Source organism: Panthera pardus, unplaced genomic scaffold (genome assembly GCF_024362965.1).
Source record: "Panthera pardus isolate Hobbes unplaced genomic scaffold, ASM2436296v1 HiC_scaffold_12, whole genome shotgun sequence".
Lineage (NCBI taxonomy): Eukaryota > Metazoa > Chordata > Mammalia > Carnivora > Felidae > Panthera > Panthera pardus.
In genome coordinates this window covers 58097150-58121212 of record NW_026526677.1, presented here as the reverse complement: position 1 = coordinate 58121212, position 24063 = coordinate 58097150, and the positions used below count along the sequence as shown (strand labels likewise).

Here is a 24063-nt window from a genome sequence, read left to right as displayed (position 1 = left end):
TTACTCCTCCCCACATATTCCCTTTCTTACTGATAACACCATCACCCAATTCAGCCACCAAGTCAGATACACGGTTATCATCCTTAACATCATGAACACTCCCACCCAGCCACATACACACACCTGGTCTCCAAGCGTGACAACATCCAGGTTTTGACAGCATGACTCTTTAACCTTCATACCTCTTCACCCTCAATACAACTACTATACTTCAGATAACTGTCATCTCCACCCTGAATCACTGCAATATCTCTCTTCACTGATGGCTTTGTCTCCCGATTATTCCCTTCTGATCGATGTTCACCATCTTATTGCAGCCAAGTGATCTTTTTTTTTTTTTTAATATTTATTTTTGAATGAGAGGAAGAAAACAAGCACAAGCAGGAGAGGAACAGAGAGAGAGGGAGAAAGAGAATCCCAAGCAGGCTCTGCGCTTTCAGCACAGAGCCTGATGTGGGGCTTGATCCTACAAACCATGAGATCATGACCTGAGCCAAAATCAAGAGTTGGACACTTAATTGACTGAGCCACCTGGGTGCCCCAAGTGATCTTTCTATAAATGCAGCTCTGATCATTTCACCCATCTGCTTCAAAATCTTCAGTGGCTCCCCAGTGCCCTCAGAATAAAGTCGAAACTCTTTAACCTACTAGTCAAAGTGTACACTGTGAGTCCTACTTTAGTCTTATATTTCATTATTTCCTACCTCTCAGTCTAAGTCCAGCCATAGAAAATGACTTTGGTTCCACACAAGCACCATGTTTCCTCACAGTTCTGTCCTCACTCTTCTACTTCTCCTTTTACTGGCTACTTCTACTTGGGCCTTAAGGCCTTGACTTAAATGTCACACCCTCTAGGAAGCCTTCTCTCTTTTGCCTCATCACTCCACCCCACCCAAAAGTGAGGGATGAGTGTCTGTGGGAAATCAAATAGCTATGTCCTGGGTTAGGCGATTATAAGGAAAGCATGCATTCTCCTAACCCAGGACATAGCTATTTGATTTCCCACCTATCCCCCTTTTTTGTTTGAAGAATCTTCTTGCTCATGGGAGTTGAGGAGGGTAATCAGTCATTGTTCATGACGTCTTGAGGAGGCCACTACGGTGGAGATCACTCAGAGGGCTATGAGAAGAGCAGGCCAGAAAGCAGTGTTCTGCTTTGCAATGTGTTCCCTATAATCTCCTAACACAGGCCCTAGCTATTTGATTTCCCACAAATGCCCCCCAAATAGCCTCCCTCAGTATTACTCCTATTATAGCACTGTCACGCTATAATGTAAGTGTTTACCATAGGACCATTAGTTCCATAAGCAGGTACTGGGCCATATTCACTCTACAGTGTGTGGCATGTCATAGGTACTCATCAGAACTTTGTGGAATGAATTCAAATGATCTCACTTAGTACCTATCAAAGTAGTAGGTGCTTAATATGTCTGGGGAACTGATTTGAACTCTTAATACAACCCCACAAAGTAGGTATTACTATTTAAAAATTTTAAAATGAATTTAATTTAAAAATGAAAAAGCCAAAACTCAAAGAGTTTAAGTAATTGGCCCAAAACCACCAGGCTATTAAGCAGCAAAGCCACAACACAAGCCTGTGCATTATGGTCCATCACCTCACTGAAAACGATATAAAGTACAAAAACAAACAAGATGTGATCCTGGCTGTGGAAGATCAACTGCTTTTGGATGGAAGGTAGAGGGATAACAAATTAGAAATAGTTTTTGAAGGACGTTTACACTGGTTCCTGAAAAATGGGTAGGATTCAGACAAGCAGAGACTGGGGTAAGGGAGTAATGAGGGGGCACAACAAACATTTCTGGTGGCGGTGACAGGATAAATACATGAGAAATAGATTTATGGGGAGTCCACTGGGGTTTTCAATATGGGTTGTGGCTGCTATTTTTCACCTTATGATGTACTAATAAAACCAGGCATGTGTCTTACTGCAAGATAAATGGGGTTTTACTAGACTTGGCATTCACTCTTAAGAGGCAGCCACTGTGTAAACATCTTACAAAATCAATTCGTAAAGAAGCCCACAAGGAACATTAAGGAGCTCACTTGCTGCAGTTCTGCAAGTTGCTTTTAAGGATGTCATAGTCGGTATTGAACAGAGGCCCACTGTCCTTTAGCATGGCTTTCTGGATGCTGTACACATGGATGCTGGCAGTCACAGCTAGCTTGGACTTCACTGCTACAAGTCAACAGGAAAAGCAGTCTGTTAATACACAAACTTCATAGCATGTGGGGACTTTAACAAGAAACCCTTCTGCATTAAAACCATTTGCAATCTGTGGTGGTCCAAAAACCCCTAAAAGGCCAAAGAGTCACATACACAGTATAACATCAACTCTTTTTTCTATAACGGGGACATAATGACAAGGTAGGTAGTGGTGAGTCAGTCCTAAGTACCACACCTGTGAGGGTATCACTCATCCAGTGGACATTCGGTAAACATTAATGAATGATTGATGATGACTATGATGTTTTAGGGTTTTTTTTTTTTTTCAGTCAGGGAAGAATCTTTAGCATATAACTGAAGAATAATTTCTACCTGAGAAGACTCAATTATGTAATTCAATTTTTGTGCAGACAAAGCAACTCTATAACAAAAATACTAACCAGATAAGTCTGCAGAGGAGAAACACAGAAGAACATCACAAGAACAAATGTTAGATTCCACGAAGAAAGGGAATGTGCTTGAGTCTCCAGCACGTAGCACAGAGCCTGACAGAGTATAAATACTCATGGTGTATCTACTGAATGAATAAATCTCACTTTGCCTACCACTGTGGGAATTCACAAAGAAAAAAGTGGACATCTCCACCACCCTAAATACCTCAGAGTTCTTTTGTAAGAAAATGACACCACTGGTGGGAGTCTTTATATAGGAAGTACAACAGTACAAGTTTTGTCTTGAGACAAAGGTCCAGATCATGTGGACCCTGTCATAAAATTCCTTTGAACTGGATTTTTAAATAGAACCATAGCATTAATAATTTTGAAATGGGAAGATAAATTTAATTTAGAAGTTCTATTAAATCTTTCTGACCTTGGAAAAGCAACCTTTAATTTTCTTCCTAAAAAACTGTCCTGGAACACAAAACAGTATTTAGAGACTACTGTCTTTTTACAGTTGATGAGGTGTTCCACATGTTATTCATGATAGTTTTTTTGCAAGAATCACATGAGCTTTGAAATCCTGTGATAAAAGTGCTTTATAAATGTCAGCAGCTACTGGTCTTAAAAATGGGAAGTTAGGCAGATGTGGTATCCTATTTTAACATGTTTCAGAAACTACTAATAAAAGGAATATTCAGCTCTTCAGTTAAACAGCTAAATATAATTGTATGCAGATGCTAGGGGCAGATTTTTTCTGTACCTACATTGATCCCAAAAGAGGAAAATCTTGCTAAGTTGCTAAAACACTTACCTTCCAATTTATCTTCTCTCACTACTGCAACCTTGTGGCACTGTAAGGAAATAACATCTCATTAGTGTTTAAAGTAGTAGTACAACTTCCAATTTGAAAGTTTCTTTGCTGATAATTCAATTGCACCTTGATGTGAAATTACGAACATTAGGTACCCATAAAAATCTGTATTACAGTTTCATAAAGTCAGGCTTATTTTTTAACTTAAGCTGTTTACTTTAAAACTTCATCAGGTTAAGGAAAGTGATAGAATATACATATCAACAATACAATGAAAAACCAAACAAATGGCAGCCCTCAGCTCACAGTGCTGCCAGCCCACAGGTCCCAAACCACAGAACAGGGTGAGCGTGCAACCAGGCCAAAGCCCCCTTTCTGTGCAGCCCGGGCCTCCTGAACGCAGTGATCATGGTGGCACCGAGCTCGGGCAAGGTGTGTCATCGCACATCACAAAATACTTTGAGCTGAAGCCCCTCTCCCACAGGGACCCACTCTGAGACAATGGGCTTGGGACACAGAAATTGGTTAGCCAAGACTTTCACTAAACAAGGGAAGCTCATTTCAGACAATGTCATGACTCAGCTTGGCTCTTCGTGAGCTGAAAAATCTCACCCAACATAGCTGGGTATTAGATAGTTTTCCAAGGACACTTCCACAAGCAGAAGCCCTGGATCGTTTATCAGATAGACATGGTGATTAATCTGAACATGCCCTTTGAGGTCATTAAACAACACCTCACTCCTTGCTAAATTCATCCACCTAGCCACCCGGTCTACAACATCAAATTCATCCCTCCCAAAACCGTGATGATCTGACTGGAGCACCTATCATCCAGTGTGAGAATAACAGACCAGAAATGGTTCTCAAGAGATGGAAGGCTTACAAAACCCAAATAGAACTGGTCCTGGAATATTACCTACCAGACAAAAGGGGTGTAGGATACATTCTCCACAACAGAAACTGATAAGATCTGGCCCTATGTATATGATTCCCTACAAACAAAAGTTCCACAAATGAACCAGAAAGCATCAGTTACTTCATGAGGCAAATCGCATTTACCTAGTAAGATGAGCAGAAGCTCCTCATCCATGCATTTAGAAGCTCCTTATCCTAAGACTGGCATGTATGAATTCTTTGAGAATTCTATTAGTTTCATTTCTACTGATTTTATCTGGAAATTAAGGATGTGTCAAATGAGTGAAATATGAAGATTCATCTTTTGAAATTATCTAGTGTTTTATCCAATAATCTGTGGGTGTGCAATTGAAAAACATCAGAAATGTCTAAACTTAAAAAAAAAAAACGTTTTTAATGTTTTTTTAAGTTTATTTCTTTTTGAGAGAGAGAGACAAAGCACCCATGCATGAGGTGGGGAAGGGCAGAGAGAGAGGATACCAGGCAGGCTCCACATTGTCAACACGGAGCCAGAAGTGGGGCTTGAACCCACAAACCATGAGATCAAGACCTGAGCCAAAATCAAGAGTCGGATGCTTAACTGATTGAGCCATCGAGGCGGCCCTAAAAAAAATCTTTTAGAGCAAATTAAAAAAGCAATTGGTAGTAACCTAACATTTGTTCAGAAGAATAAGTGGTTGATAAAGTTTCCTTACTTTATGGAAAAGAAACAAAAAAATTCCATGTTATTTGGGGAAAGTATCTTATAAGGGGCTTTTGCATAGACTGATCCAAAAAAGAAAAAGCATCTTCAGCACTGTGGTATATGGCTTTGTGAGATATTATGTCTATAAAATTCCAAGGAAAAAAAAAACTGGATTTACAGATTAGTTGCAGGATGCAAATTCACTGCTACCTATACACTAAGACACTTATAAACTAGTCACATATGCTGTATTTATTTTGTCATTAAACATACCTTTAGTTTACTCAAATTTTCAATTTACTAAAAAAAGTATTAATTAGCACATAAGAAAGTTCATTTTCCTAAGACTGTTCTTTTGAAAATACATGTGCACTGAGGGATGATTTACATCAGAAACAGACAGAAGTTCTTACAAAAACACCAAAGCTGAATATTCAACAGAAAATGTAAGTAAAGTCTTATGTTTTCAAATGTTATGGAGTTTAAAAATTTGTGCTTTAGGATCTACTTGCTAGTTTGCTTTGTAATCAAAATGTAAGATCTGCCTTGTAATTAATAAATTAATTACAAAAAGAAGAATAAAAGAAAACCCATGGCACAAGGAAACAGAAAGAGATCATGTATGCTAGAGGAAAATTCCCTTGATATATATAACAATCATAATTAGTAAACAGCTATAGCAATTAAAAGCATTTACATGACAGGCTGAAAAAGACCAAAAAATAACTGAGTTTGCTGACTGAGTTCTTTATTCCTAATCAAAGAAGTTGATACCTGCTAGCATTCACTGCCATAGTTATGGCCACTGTTATTTGGCAGGAAGAAACTCTACCGGTGAGTATAATCTGAGTTGCCATATTAAAATGAAAATGATTTGATCCCTTAGTGGGGTAACAAGGATGCTTACGTCCTGTGGGGCATATGAGAGCTAGAGGAGAAACATGACTCTTGAATGGTGTATTTACTCTTAATGTATGTACTTGGTGCTAAATCAAATGAAACAAGTCCTTGTACAAGCTGTTACTAACTGCCTTTGAAAATGTAGCCCATTTTATTCCAGGCACTCAAAATACAAATGCCAGCAAGTGGTTCTTATGTATTTTGTGGAGGAAAAAAACTTACTTTCCTTTCTTCTGATTTTTAAAACTTCAATGTTGATCTTTCAAAATGGACCAAGGCTTTTAAGGATTATAGTAAACATTTCATTCTTCACAAAATTTTCTATAACGCCTTATTTGAATGTTAACATTATGTGCTTTCTAAAAATGTTGTGAACTCTTAAACTTATGAATTATCACTAGGTTATCAGGCATGCATTAGTATTAGAATAAATACTAGTATTTATTATTAGAATATTTATATTTATATATAAATTTATATTAGAATAAATACTAGTATTAATTATTAAGTATTAGAATATTAGTATTAGAATAAAACTCCATTTTTTTTAAGTATATTTATTTTTGAGATAGAGACAGTACGAACCAGGGAGGGACAGAGACAGGGGAGAGAGAGAATCCCAAGCAGGCTTCATGATGTCAGCACAGACCCTGATGTGGGGCTCAATCTCATGAACTGTGAGATCATGACCTCAGTCAAAATCAAGAGTTGGACGCTTAACCAACCGAGCCACCCAGGTGCCCCTTTGAATAAAACTAAATTTTAAAACAGTGAAAAATAAACACAAGAAAATGAACACAGCATCTCAAATAGTGTGAGTAAAAGAACCTCTTAGTAAGTTTTGTAAAGAGAATTAATATATAATCATATGGAACCAAATAAAAATTGGATCTGTCTCTCACAGATTAGAACAAATTCTAAACCAAGCAGAGATTTAAGTGTAAAGAATAAAACCATACATACACTAGTAGAAAATATGGGTGAATTCTTCTGTAAACAGATAAATTCTACTATAAAGTGATATGAGAATGAGGAAAGTTTCCTAACTATAAACAATAAGAAGAATTTAAATAATCTATAAAAACTAACAAATGTACAATTTTTAGATGACAAAAATAAACTTTAAGCCAAAGTACAAAGAGAAATGATAAAGTGGGAAAAATACCTGCAACTCATATCACAAAGGGTTAATATATAGCTTCTAAAATAGAGGAAATAAACTCCTTTAGAAAAAATAGGCAAGAGGTATGAAGACAATTCATAGGAAAAGAAACACAAATGACCCCGAAACATATGACAACATGCATTATATAGAAAAGGGACTCTCATACATTACTGGTAGGAATGAAAAATGGAGAAGTATTTGGCAATTACCTAACAAAAGTACATACGCATCCTAACAATCCTAGGAAACGCAACCTTAAAAGTGGCAAAAATATTAAAAAAAAAAAAAAATACAGGTTAACTATAGCACAATTTGTAAAGGCCATGTATTGTAAATAACTCCAAAAACTATCAATAAGGGACTGTTGAAAAACCTAAAGTATTATCAATGTAGCATCAGGTGGCTGTAATAAGGAATGAGGAATATTTTGGGGGGCCTGACTGGCTCAGTTGAAAGAGCATGTGACTCTGGGTCTCCAGGTCATGAGTTCAAATGTAAAATAGGGAGTATAGAAAACTTTTATCTAAGAAAGGGAGTAATAAAGGGGCACCTAAGTGACTCAGTCAGTTGAGCATCCAACTCGATTTCAGCTCAGGCTGTGATTCCAAAGTTGTGGGATCAAGCTCCATGTCAGGCTCCGCACTGAACGTGGAGCCTGCTTAAGATTCTCTCTCCCTCTGCCCCTCTCCCCCACACTTGCACTCTCTCTCTTAAAAAAAAAGGGAGGGAGGAGTAATAGAATATATATTTGCATATATTAAAAATAGGGGCGCCTGGGTGGCTCAGTCGGTTAAGTGTCTGACTTCAGCTCAGGTCATGATCTCGCGGTCCGCGAGTTCAAGCCCCATGTCGGGCTCTGGGCTGATGGCTCAGAGACTGGAGCCTGCTTCCGATTCTGTGCCTCCCTCTCTCTCTGCCCCTCCCCCGTTCATGCTCTGTCTCTGTCTCAAAAATAAATAAACGTTAAAAAAAATAAAAATAAAAATAAAAATAAAAATATATACAACAACAACGGAATAGAAGCAGAATCTATTAAAATAATTACCTGTAAGGAAAAGTAGGGAACCTAAAAATTGAAAGTGGAAAAAAATTTGAATTTAACTAGATACTTAATTGGTGGCTTATCCACAGAGAGGAGTTATTGCAAGTGACTCTAAAACACAGGCTGATTGGGGTGCCTGGGTGGCTCAGCTGGTTAAGCATCTGACTCTTGAGTTTGGCTCAGGTCATAATCTCAGTTTGTGAGATCAAGCCCCACCTCGGGCTCTACACTAAAAGTGCAGAGCCTGCTTTGGATTCTCTCTCTCCACCCCTCCCCTGTTCACACACTCTCTCTCTCAAAACAAATAAGCTTTTAATAAAAATAAAAAATAAAAAAATAAAATACTAGCTGATTGTGCATCCCTAGTAAGATATATCCTACAGACAAAAGGAACTGCAAAGAAATCTTAACCTGTTTTTGGTAATCATATTAAAGATAGTTTTGCTTTACTAAAGCAAATATTTTTCAGTATTTTAACATATTTATGAATGTTAGGAACTACCAAAACTCATATAACATAAGAGAAAAAAGCAGTATAAAATCAACTAAATTTTTTTTCAAAAGTGTGATTTTTATAAACTGGGTATATTAGTATGTTTCCATAATGCATTTTCTCCTTAAAAAAACAAAGGTCAGGGTGCCTGGGTGGCTCAGTTGGTTAAGTGTCCAACTTCGGCTCAGGTCATGATCTTGGGTTCGAGACGCATGTTGGGCTCTGTGCTGACAGCTCAGAGCCTGAAGCCTGCTTCAGATTCTGTGTCTCCCTCTCTCTGCCCCTCCCCAACTTGTTCTCTCGCTCACTCTCTCAAAAATAAACAAACATTTAAAAAAAAAAAAAAAAGTCATTCTGAAAAATGTTAGGTTCTGTAAAACTGTACCAAAAAAATTATAGAGCTAATTAGAAAAGCAGCATTAGGAATTAACCACTCAAACTTATGTAACTTTCTAAGTAAGGCCCTACAAACAAAAATGGGTACCTTCAGGAGAAAATACGGACGGCCTAGAGAGTTCAGTGTGGCTAAATGCTGTCTGAGGGGATACTGGCAGTTGAAATGCCAACTTGCTTATGCTAAACAATGCATACCAGGGTAGAGGTCTGATTCAGTGGGTTCCTCTTAGCAGTCCATCGCCTTAACCACTCGGCCACCTCGTCCCACTCAGTGGGTTCCTCTTAAGATGGACACGGGGGTGGGGTGCCTGGGTGGCTCAGTAGGTTAAGCATCTGACTTCAGCTCAGGTCATGATCTCACTCAAAATTTTATGAATATGTCAACATACATATTTTTCTTTCAGATTCTTAAAGGAATCAGTGATCAAAAAAAAAGAATAAAAACCACTGCTTTAAAGGAACACAAGGGGTGACTGAGTGGCACAGTCGGTTAAACATCCGACTTCAGCTCAGGTCATGATCTCATGGTCTGTGAGTTTGAGCCCTGCATTGGTGTCTGTGCTGACAGCTCAGAGGCTGGAGCCTGTTTCCGATTCTGTGTCTCCCTCTCTTTCTGCCCCTCCCCTGCTCACACTCTGTCTCTCTCTGTCTCTCTCTCACAAATAAATAAACATTAAAATAGTAATAATAAAAAAAAGGAACACAATTATTCTAAGGTAAAGAACTGGTAAGACTAGGGGCACCTGGGTGGCTCAGTCAGTTGAGTATCCGACTCTTTGGCTTACATCATGATCCCAGGGTCATGGGATCTAGCCCCATGTTGGGCTCCGTGCTGGGCATGGAGCCTGCTTAAGATTCTCTCTGCCCTTCTCCCCCGCTCATGCTCTCTAAAATAAATAAATAAATAAATAAAATTGACATGACTAGATTGAAGGCAACAACTAATTAAAGAAAGAGAGGGGGGCAGGGTGCCTGGGTGGCTCAGTCAGTTGAGTGTCTGACTTTGGCTCAGGTCATATTCTTGCAATTCGTGGGTTCGAGCCCCACATCAGACTCTGTGCTGACACCTCAGAGGCTGGAGCCTGCTTCAGATTCTGTGTGCCCCTCCCCTGCTTGCACTCTGTCTCTGTCTCTCAAAAAATAAACATTTAAAAAAATAATAAATAAATAAAAGGGCTTTGCCTTATAGAAAAAACAAAAGAAAAGAAAGAGGGGGGTTAGTTAAACCTAGAAAAAAAGGAAAGAAGACATTCAGATGCAAACTTGGGCAGTATTCACTCTAAAGCTATGTGTGGAAAGGATTCTGGTGGCAGGTTTATTTCTGAAAGCAAATAAATCAGGTCTGCTTAATTTTGTGTTTCTGATATATAATGGCATCTGATTCTGTTTACACTTATAAATACCTTGTTATCACCTGGCTTGCCAAATAGCTTACCAATGAGGAAAGAATATGCTGGTCACAGAATATAAGGATCTGATCCCACAGCAGTTGTTTCTCCTTATAAATTACTAAATTGCCAATCTAGTTTTAATGTTTGTTTATTTTTGACAGAGAGAGAGAGCGAGAGCGAGAGCAAGCGAGCATGAGTTGGGGAGAGGCAGAGAGAGAGGGAGACACAGAATTCGAAGCAGGCTCCAGGCTCCGAGCTGTCAGTACAGAGCCCAACACGGGGCTTGAACTCACAGACCGTGAGATCATGACCTGAGCCAAAGTCGGATGTTCAACCGACTGAGCCACCTAGGCGCCCCAAGTTTTAAATTTCACATGCTTGGGACTCTTGCTACAAGATGACCCCAGTCAATATATTGATAAATCAGGCTTTTCTGAGCGGAGGGCTCTAAGGGAAAGTCAAAAGAAAGAGAAAAACTCATACATTAGTGGATATCTGAGCAGGAAATCTAATCCTTGGGCTAAGTTCTATGGAGCTGATGGTGGTGGTGGTGGAAGCAAAAGAACTTTCAGATTAGAGATTTGGGGAAGTGAGAACAGAAAAGGTGTCCCTTACTTTTGGGAGGAAGACAGAGAGGAGAAATTATCAAAGTTCCCAAGGATCAGTCTAGTGAAGAAGAAGGAACGAGTTATCTCAGCAGAGCTTCTGATGCCCTCATCCAGGCATGACAGTAATAGAATGATCCTTGAGCCCTCAAGAGGGACAGGGAAGTAGCTAAGAGAAGTCAGCAGACCTGAAAAAGCTTTGTGCTCTGGATGATAAAAACACAGCAGTGACCTGTGCTGATGAATGACCAGATACCAGATGGGACTATAAATAGATACAGAAGAATAAAGGTGTTCCTGGCCTATGCTTCTGCACTGCATTAGCTCAGTCCCCTACTAACACCTCTGTCCCTCAGCCACTCAGACATAAGCCTACCAAGATGAAATTTTTCAAAATTTTAAATTGAAATCAAACTCAGTTTAAAAATAAATAAAATTGGACTTTCTGAACACCCAAGTTGTGGCTGGACATCTGAACAGGATGAAAATTAACCATCACTGTCCCCAGTATACTTTGAAGAGGAAGAAAAGAATAACAGAGCAGTGTTCTAATCTTGTTGCCTAGGAAAACTGAATAATCATGATACTCTCTCTGCATCACAGCCAAGATATTACCCAAACTTAGAGTTTTAGGTTCAGTCTAAAAATCCAAAATAATCAGCATCTTGAAGTTTCCCTTTAAAATTTCCTTAATACTGAATCCTGTTTTCCCTTGTGTTATGTTATGTAACATGGTTTATAACTCAAACATACTCCAGCTCATAAGATTCTGACAACTTACAGAATGTCCATTCTGAATGAGACTGCCAGACACTAAATAGGTGACATGCAGTTGGGCTCCTGAATTCTCCTTTCGCTTCCTTTCAACATAATCATACAGCATCCTGTTCCAAACAAAAGGCACCAGTCATTATTAAGTTTTTACCCCATCAACTCTTAATTCATGACTTAAAATATATAAAATCTGACGGTCCATCAAATTTTTACAGAATATTTTGATCCATCCCATAGACAGAGAGTTAAAAAAAAATGGACTTTAAACAGGACATACAGGTTTGGGTCAACTTGTATGGAGTTGGCACAGTAACAACAACACACAGTGGATACAACAATGAATCAAGAAAAAGTTCAGTCACTAACTATCCTGGATAAGTTAATTTTTCTAGGCCTCTTAACCCTAAGATATAAAACGAGGGGAATCAGTGACTCTTAGCCTGGGATTCTTGTGGCCATCTCTAACCCTCCACTCCCTAAACTGAAAGCAAGATACACATGTGTTTTTGGAAGGAGACAGTTCAGGGTTAATAGATTCTCAAAGGAATTACTCTAAAACAGTAAGAACCACTATGTAGATGATCATAAGTGTCTCATTCTGAAATTCAAATTTTATGTTCGCTCAGACGCAATGCTGTTTCAGAACTGCAGAATGTAACAGCTTACTCACACTGCCCAGTATTCAGAATATTCATCAACCTGAAATTGACACTCAATGTAGAAATAAAATCGCTTTTAATGTTTTTTAATTTTTTTAATGTTTATTTATTTTTTAGAGAGACACAGAGCATGAATGGGGGAGGGGAAGAGAGAAAGCGAGACACAGAATCCTAAGCAGGCTGCAGGCTCTGAGCTGTCAGCACAGAGACTGGTGCGGGGCTCAAACTCATGAACCATGAAATCATGACCTGAATTGAAGTCAGATGCTTAACAAACTGAGCCACCCAGACGCCCCAATGTTGCTTTTAGTAGTATCCCTAAACTAATTTTTATCTTTATTCCCAGCAAGTATCCGAAGTTGACTCCCCCTAACTTAGTTTAACAAAATAATTTAACAAAAACAACAATAGAGGCATAGCATTTGTCTTTTATTTTAAGAAACATTTACTGTGCCTCTGATATGTCACACTTCTGCCAAAGACAGCTAAATACTCAAAAATTCCAAGGGAAACTCAACCTATACTGTTGACCACTCTTCTTGAAGCATCTGCTCTCTTAGCTTCCATGATCCCATGTCCCATTGAGTCTCCTGCTACCCCTTTAACTGCCTCTGCCCCATTTCCTGCACAGACTTGACCACCTCCTCCTATTCCATGCTGCTGGAGTTCTGTCGTCAGCTATCTTTTCCCTCTAAAAATTAGAGTGACCAATGATCTGGGTGTGCCTGGATCTGAGGGGTTTCCTGAGACATGAACTTTTAGTGTTAAAACAGACAGACAGTCCTGGGCACACCAGGATGGTTGGTCACCTAACTACATATTCTCATTTTGGTCTATTTCATTCACCCCCATGGTTTCATTTATTCCTAACAACATCATCCACTCAAACCACCCAAACCAGAAATCTGGAATCATCATCCTTCACTTCTCCCGGTCTAGTGAGTTACCAGATCTCATTAGGTCTTCCTCCTAAGTAATTCTTGACTCTAGGCCCCAAATCTCTTAACTGGACTATTTCAAGTGTTAATTCTGCCCTGCCCCTTTCCCATTCATTATCCACAAGGCCACCATGGTGAAGCTTTAAAAATGCAAATCATCTGGTCAACAAAATTTTACTTTATGTTCTATTTCTAGAGTATAGAGCAGTGAACAGAGGAGTCCAAATCCCTACCCTTACGCTGTAGAAAAGAAAGACAAACAATAAACTAACAAGTAAATATATGTCAGGCAGTAGTGAATCTATGAAAGAAAAAAAATAAATAAAGGTAAGGAGAATATAACTAGCCTGAGAAGTTCTGTGATTTTATATAAGATGATTAGGGAAGACCTCATAGCAGAAACCTTCGTGAAAGTAAGGGAGCCACCAATGTGGATATCTTGGGGAAAAATGTTCCAGGCAGACAGACTAAAAATGTAAAGGCTCTGAGGCAAGAATATAAGTAAGCAAAGTTCAAGAACAGAAAAGAGGCAAGTGTGGAGGAAGAAGAGTGGTGCCAGACTTGCAGGGCTTTATGACCCTACGTAGGACTTTAAGCACGGAAGTCATTAGAAGCTTTAGAACAGAAATAACAGGATCTCACCTTTTAGAAGGATTCCTCACTGCTGTGTGGAGAATATACTGTTGAGGGGAAAGGGAGGAAGCAGAGAGACTAGTGAGGAGGCTACTGCAGTAATCCCGGCTAGAGGTGATGGTGGGCTCAGACCAGGACGTTAGCAATGGAGGTAGTGATTAATGGGTGAATTCTGGGTACATTTTAAAGGAAGAAACAACAGAATTTGCTGGTGGATTGACTGTGGGGTATGAGAGAAAGGAGTCAAAGATGATTGGACTAAGCAGCTCAAAGAATGAAGTTGTCATTCACTGAGATGGGGAAAAACAGGTGTTGGGGGAGAAATTAGGAGCTGGGTTTAGAGGCATGTTAAATCTGAAATGCCTATTAGTCAATAAGTGATGTTGAAAGGTAATTGGATACTCCTGTCTGAAATCTTACTCCTTGTTCCAAAGTTCTCAGTCTTTTCCTAGCCCCTAAGGATTGACTCCAACACTCTAGCAATGACAGGTAAGACCCTTCTTGTTCTGGCCCCTGTATCTCTCACCATTCTCCCACACTCACTATTTTCAACCTTAGGAAACATTCTGCAGTTCCCCCTTGCTCTTTGGTATGCCCTCCCTCTGCCTAGAATGCTCTTCTCAGACCTCATCTACCTAACTCCTCATCAAGACAGCAGCTCAGGGGCGCCTGGGTGGCTCAGTTGGTTGAGCGGCCGACTTCGGCTCAGGTCATGATCTCGCGGTCCGTGAGTTCGAGCCCCGCGTCGGGCTCTGTGTTGACAGCTCGGAGCCTGGAGCCTGTTTCGGATTCTGTGTCTCCCTCTCTCTGACCCTCCCCCGTTCATGCTCTGTCTCTCTCTGTCTCAAAAATAAACGTTAAAAAAAAAAAAAATTAAAAAAAAAAAAAAAAAGACAGCAGCTCAGTTATCATCTCCTGTATGAAGCCTTCCCTAATACCACCTAGGCTAGCAGGGTATCCCTGCCTTCTAAGTTCTAACAGAACCTATGCCATACCTATTAGAGCACTTATCACACTATATTCTAACTACTTCATTATATATCTGCCATCCCCACTAGACTATAAGCTCCCCGAGGACAAAAATGTGCCCTATTCAGGGGTGCCTGGGTGGCTCAGTCAGTCAAGTGTCTGACTCTTGATGTCGGCTCAGATCAAGATCTCACAGTTCGTGAAATCGAGCCCCAAGTTGGGCTCTGTGCTGACAGCATGGATTCTCTCCCCTTCTCTCTCTGCCTGTCTCCCACTCACACTGTCTCTCTCTCAAAATAAAAGAAATAAACTTTAAAAAAAATTAAAGAATAATTTCCAGGGGCACCTGGCTGGCTCAGTCACTAGAGCATGTGACTCTTGATCTTGGGGTTGTAAGTTTGAGCCCCAAGTTGGATATAGAGATTACTTAAAAATAAAATCTTTACAAATACAATAATTTCTGCGTATCTTTTAAGTCTCTAAGATATGTTTATCTAACTGTATTACACCAAACATTTTACCTTTACTGACAAAATATGCAAAATATTCTTAAATATCAACGATACACTTCCCTACACATGATTAACTATACTTTCCCATTTTAATTTTCCCTAGAATGAATACAGTATATAGTCTATAATGCCTTCCCAAATCTATTTTAATTATTTTTTTTAAATTTAAAACCACTTTTTTCAATGTTTATTTTTGAGAGAGACAGACAGAGCATGAGTGGGGGAGGAGCAGAGCGAGAGGGAGACACAGAATCCAAAGCAGGGTCCAGGCTCTGAGCTGTCAGCACAGAGCCCGATGCGGGGCTCGGACCCACGAACTGTGAGATTATGACCTGAGCTGAAGTTAGACACTTAACTGACTGAGCCACCCAGTTGCCCCTCAAACCTATTTTTATTCTTTACAGCACTTTTACAACTTGAAATTATCTTGTTGTTTTGTTTTTTTTTAATTTGAGAGACAGAGAATCTTAAGCAGGTTCCATGCTCAGCACAGACACCAACATAGGGCTTGAATCCACAACCCTGAGCCAATCATGACTTGAGCTGAAATCAAGAATCAGATGCTCAACCGACTGAGCTACGCAGGTGTCCCCGAAATTATCTTGTTTAAATCAATGATGAGAAAGAGCTAATCTGTTAGGTTTACGGTTTTATGACACAGCCTAAAATAATGCTAACAAGAAATGAAAAAAATACTCCTTTAAGAAATCCGGGGCACCTGGGCAACTCAGTAGGTTAAGCATCCGACTTCAGCTCAGGTCATGATCTCACAGTTCGTGGGTTCCAGGCCTGAGGTAGGCTCTGTGCTGATGGCTCAGAGCCTGGAGCCTGCTTCCGTTTCTGTGTCTTCCTCTCTCTCTGCCCCTCCCCCACTCGTGCTCTGTCTGAGATGAATAAACATCTAAAAAATTTTTTAACAAATCCAAGCAAATCAATAACATCCACGCCTAGTCACTGCCCTTAGTACCACAAATGATACTTTTTAAAAATATTTTATTCATTTTTGAGAGAGAGAGTGAGCACACACACCAAGCAGGGGAGCGGCAGATAGAGGGGGACCAGAGAGAGGATCCAAAGTGGGCTCTGAGCTGTCAGCAAAAAGCCCAATGCAGGGCTAGAACTCACAAACTGTGAGATCATGACCTGAGCGGCAGTCAGATGCTTAACCAACTGAGCCACACAGGGGCCCCTCGCCAATACTTAAAATGCTTCCCCTATAGATAAAATTTTAAAATATGACAGGACACTTAAGTCTCAATTTTTTCAACTGTTATAAGAGGTTGATAACACCCATCACATTGGACTGTGACAACATTATGTGAGATAAATGTATGTGAAAATATCTACCATAGTGCTTAATACTCACTCAACAAATATTTATTGGCACATATTATGAGCCAGACGCTGATTGTGGCATCCTGTATTTTCCAAAGATGGCTACAACAACATCTCCCACCCCACATGTTCTTCTACACCCTCCCATAGAGAGGCGGAGTCCATCCCCATGCCTTGAATATGAGGGCTAGTGATTCATTTTAACGCAAAGAATAAAGCACACATGACACTGCCTGACTTCTGAGGTTAGTTGGAAAAGGCAATCAGCTTTTGCCTTGTGCTGGAACACTAGCTTTTGGAGTCCTGAGCTGCTATGTAAGAAGCCCAACCACCTGGGCATGCCTGGGTGGCTCAATCCGTTAAGTGCCTGACTTCAGCTCACATCATGATCTCATGGTTTGGGAGTTTGCGCCTAGCACCGGACTCTGTGCTGACAGCTCAGAGTCCGGAGCCTGCTTTGGATTCTGTGTCTCCTCTATCTCTGCTCCTTCCTTGCTCATTCTCTCTCTCCTCTCCCCCTCTCCCTGTCCCCCACTCCACTCCTTCCCTGTCTGTCTCTCAAAAATGAACATTAAAAAAATTTTTTTTAATTAAAAAAAAAAAAAGAAGTCCAGTCACCTGGAGACACTATGCTCTGAGGAAGCCCAGCCCACATAGAAAGACACATGCAATGTCTGATCAACAGCCCCAGCTGAAGTCCCAGCAGATGGCCAACATCAACTGCCACACGTGCATAAAGATGCCCACACATGATAAGGCCCCCACCACTGAGGCTTCCAAGCTGAAACACCAAATGTGATGGAGCAGAGATAAACCATTCTGTGTCCTGCCCAAATTCTAAGCCAAAAGAATCTATGAACATAATAAAATGGTTGTTTCAAGCTGCTAAATTTTGGGATAATTTGTTATACAGCAATAGTAATTGGAAAAGTGATCAATGTGGTAAACAAGTTCTCTACCTTCATGGAGTTCATATGATAGTTGGGGCGAGCACCCTAGAAAATGTCAGATAGTAATAAGAATTGTAAAATTCTGGATCAACTGGACATTCACATGCAAACAAATGAAATTAGACCCTTTCCTTACACCATATACAAAATGATTCCTGGAAGAAAAAGTGCCTATTTACACATTTTAGTGCTTCATTTAAAATTAGCTTGAGCTGGGGCACCTGGGTGGCTCAGCTGGTTAAGCATTTGACTCTTGATTTTGGCTCAGGTCATGACCTCACAGTTCATGAGATCGAGCCCCACGTTGGGCTCCAAGCTGACAGCGTGGAGGCTGCTTGGGATTCTCTCTCTCAAAATAAATAAATAAACATTTTTAAAAAAAGGAATTTAAAATTAGCTTGAGCCAACACCTAATTTGAAAACTACAGTGTATTCGTATTATGAGGACTGAAGCATTTTTAATATGTTAACAAGCATATGTAGAAACCTTGAATATGTGATAATTATTGATGTAAGAGCTAAAATTACAAAACTCTTAGAATACAACATAGAAGTAAATCTTCATGACCTTGGGTTGGGCAAAAAGCACAAGCAATAAAAGATAAAAAAAAAAAAAAAAAAGGGTGTTTGGCTGGCTCAGTCAGTAGAACATGGGACTTCTTAAGGGGGGGGCGGGGGGGGGGTCATGAGTTCAAGGCCCACGTTGGGCACAGAACTTTAAAGTAATATTTTTAAAAAGATAAAATAAATTGGGCTTCATCAACAACAAAAACTTCTGTGCTTCTAAAAGTACCATCAAAAAAGTGCAAAGACTGCCCACAAAATGAGAGAAAATTTTTGCAAGTCATATATCTGATCAGGGTCTTGTATCCAGAATATATAAAATAATCTTCATAACTCAAAGATTAGAAAACAACCCAGTGAAAAAATGGGGAAAGGATCTTTCTCCTAAGAAGATGCACAAATGGCTAATAAGCACGCGAGAAGATGATCAACATTATTAGTTATTATGGAAATGCAAATCAAACCATGATAATGCCACTTCACACACCCTAGGATGGCTAAAACAAAAAAGACAAATGATAAAAAGAGTTGGCAAGAATGTGGAGAAATTGGGAACTCCCATACCTTGCTGGTGGGATTTTAAATTAGTGTAGCCACTTTAAAAAACAGCTTGTCAGTTCCTCAAAATGTTACACATGACCCAGAAATAGGTATATATATCCAAAAAAACTGAATACACATGTCCACACAAAAATCTGTACACAAATGTTCATAGTAGCATTATTCATAATACTCAAAATATGGAAACAACCCAAATGTCCATCAATTGACGATGACAGATAAAATGTATTATTTAAGTATGTTATGGGTTGGGGCACCTGGGTGGCTCAGTCGGTTAAGAATCTGACTCTTGATTTCGACTCAGGTCATGTGACCCTAGGGTCGTGGGATCAAGTCCCCACATCAGGCTCTGCACTGAGCATGGAGCCTGCTTGAGAGTGTCTCTGTCTCTCCATCTCTCTCTCTCTCCCTCTGCCCCTCTTCACAGCTCTCAAGCTCATTCTCTCTAAAAATTAAAAAAAAATTTTTTTCAATATTATGGGTTGAATTGTGTCCCCCCTCACCCAAAAAAAGGTATGTTGAAGTCCTAACTACCAGTACCTCAGAATGTGACCTTCTTTGGAAAGAGGATCTTTACAGATGTAATTAGTTAAGATGAGGTCATACTGGAGTAGGGTGGGCTCCCAATTCAGTATGACTGGTATCCTTATACAATGGCCATGTGAAGACATAAACACACAAGAAGTATGCCATGTGACAACAAAGGCAGACACTGGGGTTATGGAGCTATAAGCTAAAGAATGCCAAAGACTGCCAGCAAACCGCCAGAATCTAGGAAGGAATGAAGGATTCTTTACATAAGATTTCAGAGAGAGCATCTGCTGACACCTTAATTTTGGACTTTTAGCTTCTGCAAGAGAAATTTCTGTTGTTTTAAGCCACCTAGTTCATAGCATTCTGTTATGTCAGCCTTAGGAAACTAACTTGCCATATAATGAAATATTATTCAGCCCTAAGAAGGACTTAACTAGTGATACATGCAGGGACAAACCTTGAAAACATGGTGCTAAGTGAAAGAAACCAGACACACAAGAATACATATTACAGGATTCCATTCATACGAAATTACCAGAATAAGTAAATCTATAGACAGAGAGTATATTAGTGGTTGCCTAATACTGGGAAGAAGAGGGTGGGGGGATGAGAAAGGAGTGGAGAGAAAGTGGTAAGTGACTGCTAATGGATACAGGGTTTCTTTTTAGGGTGATGAAAATGTTTTAAAATTAATTATAGTGATGGCTGTATAACTTTGTGAATATACTAAAACCTACCGAGTTGTACATTTTCAATGGGTGAATTACATGGTATGTGAATTATATCTCAATAAAGCATATCTCTTTATATCTCTTTCTTCTTTTGAAGAAAAGAACTAACATATTGATACGACAGGAAGTTAGGAAAGGGTGGGGATACCTGAAATAGAGCATTATAAAGGGTTGTTGCAAAAAGTAACATGTGACATTTGAGCTACAACTTGAAGGATGAGGACAGCTGGGAGAAGAGCATTCCAGATAGAAGGAATGGTGCAAATGTCCAAAGGTGGAAATGAGCCCAGCATATTTGAGGAACAAGTGAGGTAGACAGTAGCATGGGATGAAGTTGTTTGAGAGACAGGGGCTAAACAGTATGCTGATTCTATAAAAATTACAGATCATCAAGGTAACTACAATAAAATGGCAGGCAACTTTATTTCATCCCCAGCTCTCAATATGCACCTTTAAGCCCCAACAGGCTTATATCGTAATAGTTATTTCATAAACATCTGTAGCCATAACAATTACTCTTATATATGTCCATTCTCAAAGTTACCTGAAACTCTTGGGTTTGGGCCTGACTAGCATTAGCAACAGAAATCTCAGAGAGTCAAAATCAATCCAAATCAATCCCTAGGCCAAGAGTTTCAGGTCCTGGAGGCATAAAAATCACAGTCAAAACCAGATTCTAGATCTGTCCAACAGCAGCGCACATAAAGCCAAACTGACCCATTCTATGTATCAGGAATTTTCTAAGACTCATGGAATATTCCCTAACTCAAAGAAAGCTTCTATGACTCAAAGAATGGGGAAAAAAATCAGACCATCTTTAGGAATAAACTGAACTAAATGGGCATTTAATTCAATATACGTTTTCTCAGCCTGTTCACCAATTCGTCCCCTTGGGACAGAGACAACATTTTCAAGTTAAGAAATTTTGAAGTTAATTCAAAACCTTGCCTTTTCCCTTTTGGCCTCAAGTTGGACTACAAGTTTCAGCAAGCAAAGGTGATACAGCAAAATTCAAGGACAATGCCCTGTGCCATCCTGAACACTCCCTTTTTACTGTCACTTAAATAGTTCTCCCCAGGCTTATATTGTTACACAGCCTGTATCAAACACCTGTTGACCTCATTGTGAAAGTACTTCAGTAACAGCCAGATGTGGGCCTAAGGAACGCGTGTGAAATGTAACAAAGATATAACAGGCATATAAATTTGAGACATAAACAGAATTGGCTAGCTCATTTAATAAATTTGAAATGACAAAGTGATGTTCATCAGAAGCCAAGACTACAAATAAATCCAGTAAATGTATCACCACACATTTGTATATAAGTAGGTAAGTCCACCTATCTCCTAAATAATGGGCAAAATTAGTAAAAAGTATAAAAAATAGTTCTCTTTCCCATTTTCCAGGGGAAGAAAAAATTACCTCAAGGCTAACTGTAAAGCTAAAAACAAAGCAAAACAGGGGCACCTGGGTGGCTCAGTCGGCTAGGCGGGTTAGGCATCCGACTTCGGCTCAGGTCATGATCTCATGGTTCATGAGTTTGAGCTCCGTGTCAGGCTCTGTGCTAACAGCTGAGTCTGGAGCCTGCTTTTGGGTTCTGTGTCTCCTTCTCTCTCTGCCCCTCCCCCGCTCATGCTCACTTGCATGAATGCTCTCTCTCTCAAAAACAAACATTAAAAAAATTTTTTTAAATAAAATAAAAGTGAAGCAAAACAAACAAAACAAAAAATTCCAAAGTGAATAAAATTAGTAAATTGGACTTACTGTTTAGCCTGGTTAACATGAACTCCTAGTGTATAGCTCAGCCATTTGTATGTCACCTACAAGAAGAAATTTTTTTTAACATTTTATTAGATAACTCCAGAGTGCAAGTCAGTCACAAGGGCTCCTAGAGATTCCTACTCTTTGATGATTATGCCTTATAAATTACAGTAGCTGCCACCCTAGTTTTGGCAAGAACGATCCATCTGGGCAGGTAGGACTGAGATATTTATCTTACAAATATTAAAAAGTTTGCTTCACAGGCTAATTAATGCAAGAGTCTAAAAAGAAGGGCTGAATATACAAAGAAAAAGCTCTCATTTTCCTTACATTCTGTTTTACTAGTGCCCTTTATTCACATTCCATCCTTTTGTGTGGCCGCCACTGATAAATATCTAAAACTCATCCAGGAGCTAGATTACTTTGAAGTGTATACCGTAAACTTCTAAGGAAAGTTGCAGCCATACAAACGTTAACAGGCACAGATGGTGTAGGGGTAGGAATGAAAAAAGTGGATGAATACTGTATCTGGGGTTAGACTGGAAACTACAGGCATTAAGCCTTGTTTTTCCTTCCACCCTTCCTCGAACTTCCCGTCATTTGTCACTTCCTTGTATGCTCCTCACCTCTCAAAGTCTTCAATTCTAAATGCTGAGTTTCCAATAATTAAGACATAGACGAAAGCAATAGCAAAAGAGACAGACGTAGGTTGGAAAACTGCCTATCCCTTACTAACTACCAAGCAGTTATTTGGCTCGTCTGCTTCAACTTCCTTTTTTTAGGGTTACTTCCACCGCCCTTTGGGTGGGTCCTGTAAAGATCAAATGCAGTCATGTATATCCCAAGCTCACAGTAGGCACTCAATTATCACGGTTTGCAAAGTCCATTCACATTCATCGGCTCACTTGATCTTTTACTCAAACCCTATGAAGTATTAATACCAAATTTCCTAGAGGAGGAAATCGACTGTTGAAAGGCTAAACAATTCGTCACCTAACCCAATTAAGGCACAATTTCCTCAACAGTAAACTTGGGACTTTAAACGCCAGCCACCTTATCAGACAGGTGAAGAAACGCCTTACAATTATTATCTACCAGTGCCCCTCCCTCCGCGCCTGTCCTCTAAGCCCTGGCTCCTAGCAAAGTCCCCAACACGCCCACCCAAGGGACGCGGACTTGCGCGCGGCAGAGAAATTCCCCTGCGAGTCCTCGCTCGCCCAGGGGCACGAGGCGTGGGGACTTGTCTCCCCTCCGCCAGTCCCCACCAGGCCACGCGCAGAGGGGTCAAGGCCCCCAGCAACCCTGGCCTGGCCCAAGACTCCAATCGCATGCCCACATTCCCCAGTCCTAGCTCCTCACGATCTTGTTCTGGTCCGTGACGAACTCGTCTATATTTTCCAGATAAAGCTGGTCCGCCATGGTGCTGCGGCGCTGAGCCCCGCCGCCACAACCGCAGCTCCCGCCGGCGGGAAACGTCTTTCCACCCTCCCAGGTCCCGGGTCGTTTCCCACAGCAACGAATCCGACGCGCTACGGCGGCCGCCCGAGGGTCAAACTAGTCTCCGAGACGGCGCAGGCTCAAGTAGGCGGAGCTAGTAAGTTGGAGCAGGCGGAAGTGTAGAGCTGAGAGCGTGCGCGTGAGGTGGAAGGGCTGTTCTTGGAGCTGTGGTTTCAAATCTCTCATCTGCAGTTTAATGACTAACCCAGGGCAAAATACCTCACCTCTGGGAATCACAGCCTTTCCACTTTGTAAATTGATAAAATAATCCTTGCCTTTTCAAACCTTTATTCAACAGATACTTATCAAGTACCTATTCCAGGCACTTCTTAGGCACTGAGGACACAGGAGTGAATGATAAAGACAGAAATAAACCAGTAATTTTAGTAGAATGATGCCAGCTGGGATAAAGTACTGCTGATTATAATCCCTCAAAATTGAGAAATTAGAGATAGTTTTCAAGAAGGGATGGGAAGAGAAATGTTTCAGAAAGAGGCAGGAACATTTGCTGGGAAGAAAAAAAGAGTTTGTTGCAGCTGGAATGTTGGGAGAAGAGGGCAATGAGGAGAGATGAGACTTGGGAAAAGGCAAATCATGCTGCACGTACAAGGCTATGT

General features: G+C 40.2%; 1 protein-coding gene and 1 pseudogene across 3 annotated transcripts in view; one reads left to right on the top strand and one right to left on the bottom strand.

Moving 5' to 3' along the window:
* Positions 1-23485, bottom strand: part of POLD3 (DNA polymerase delta 3, accessory subunit) — a 51612-nt gene extending 28127 nt beyond the window's left edge. Inside the window, exons 1-5 of one of the 3 annotated variants that reach the window (XM_053900086.1) lie at positions 23309-23485; positions 21953-22008; positions 11810-11912; positions 3437-3476; positions 2065-2197 (exon numbers count right to left, since the gene is read on the bottom strand). In XM_053900086.1, the coding sequence (XP_053756061.1) occupies positions 2065-2197; positions 3437-3476; positions 11810-11912; positions 21953-22008; positions 23309-23368 (392 nt within the window). In that variant the 5' untranslated portion in view covers positions 23369-23485. Of the gene's footprint in view, positions 1-2064; positions 2198-3436; positions 3477-11809; positions 11913-21952; positions 22009-22575; positions 23003-23308 lie in introns of those variants that run through there. The other 2 variants (XM_019449807.2, XM_019449808.2) reach the window with 2 other exon arrangements.
* LOC109267191 (GTP:AMP phosphotransferase AK3, mitochondrial-like) lies at positions 3708-4479 on the top strand (annotated as a pseudogene).
* Positions 23486-24063: the final 578 nt, after the last annotated feature.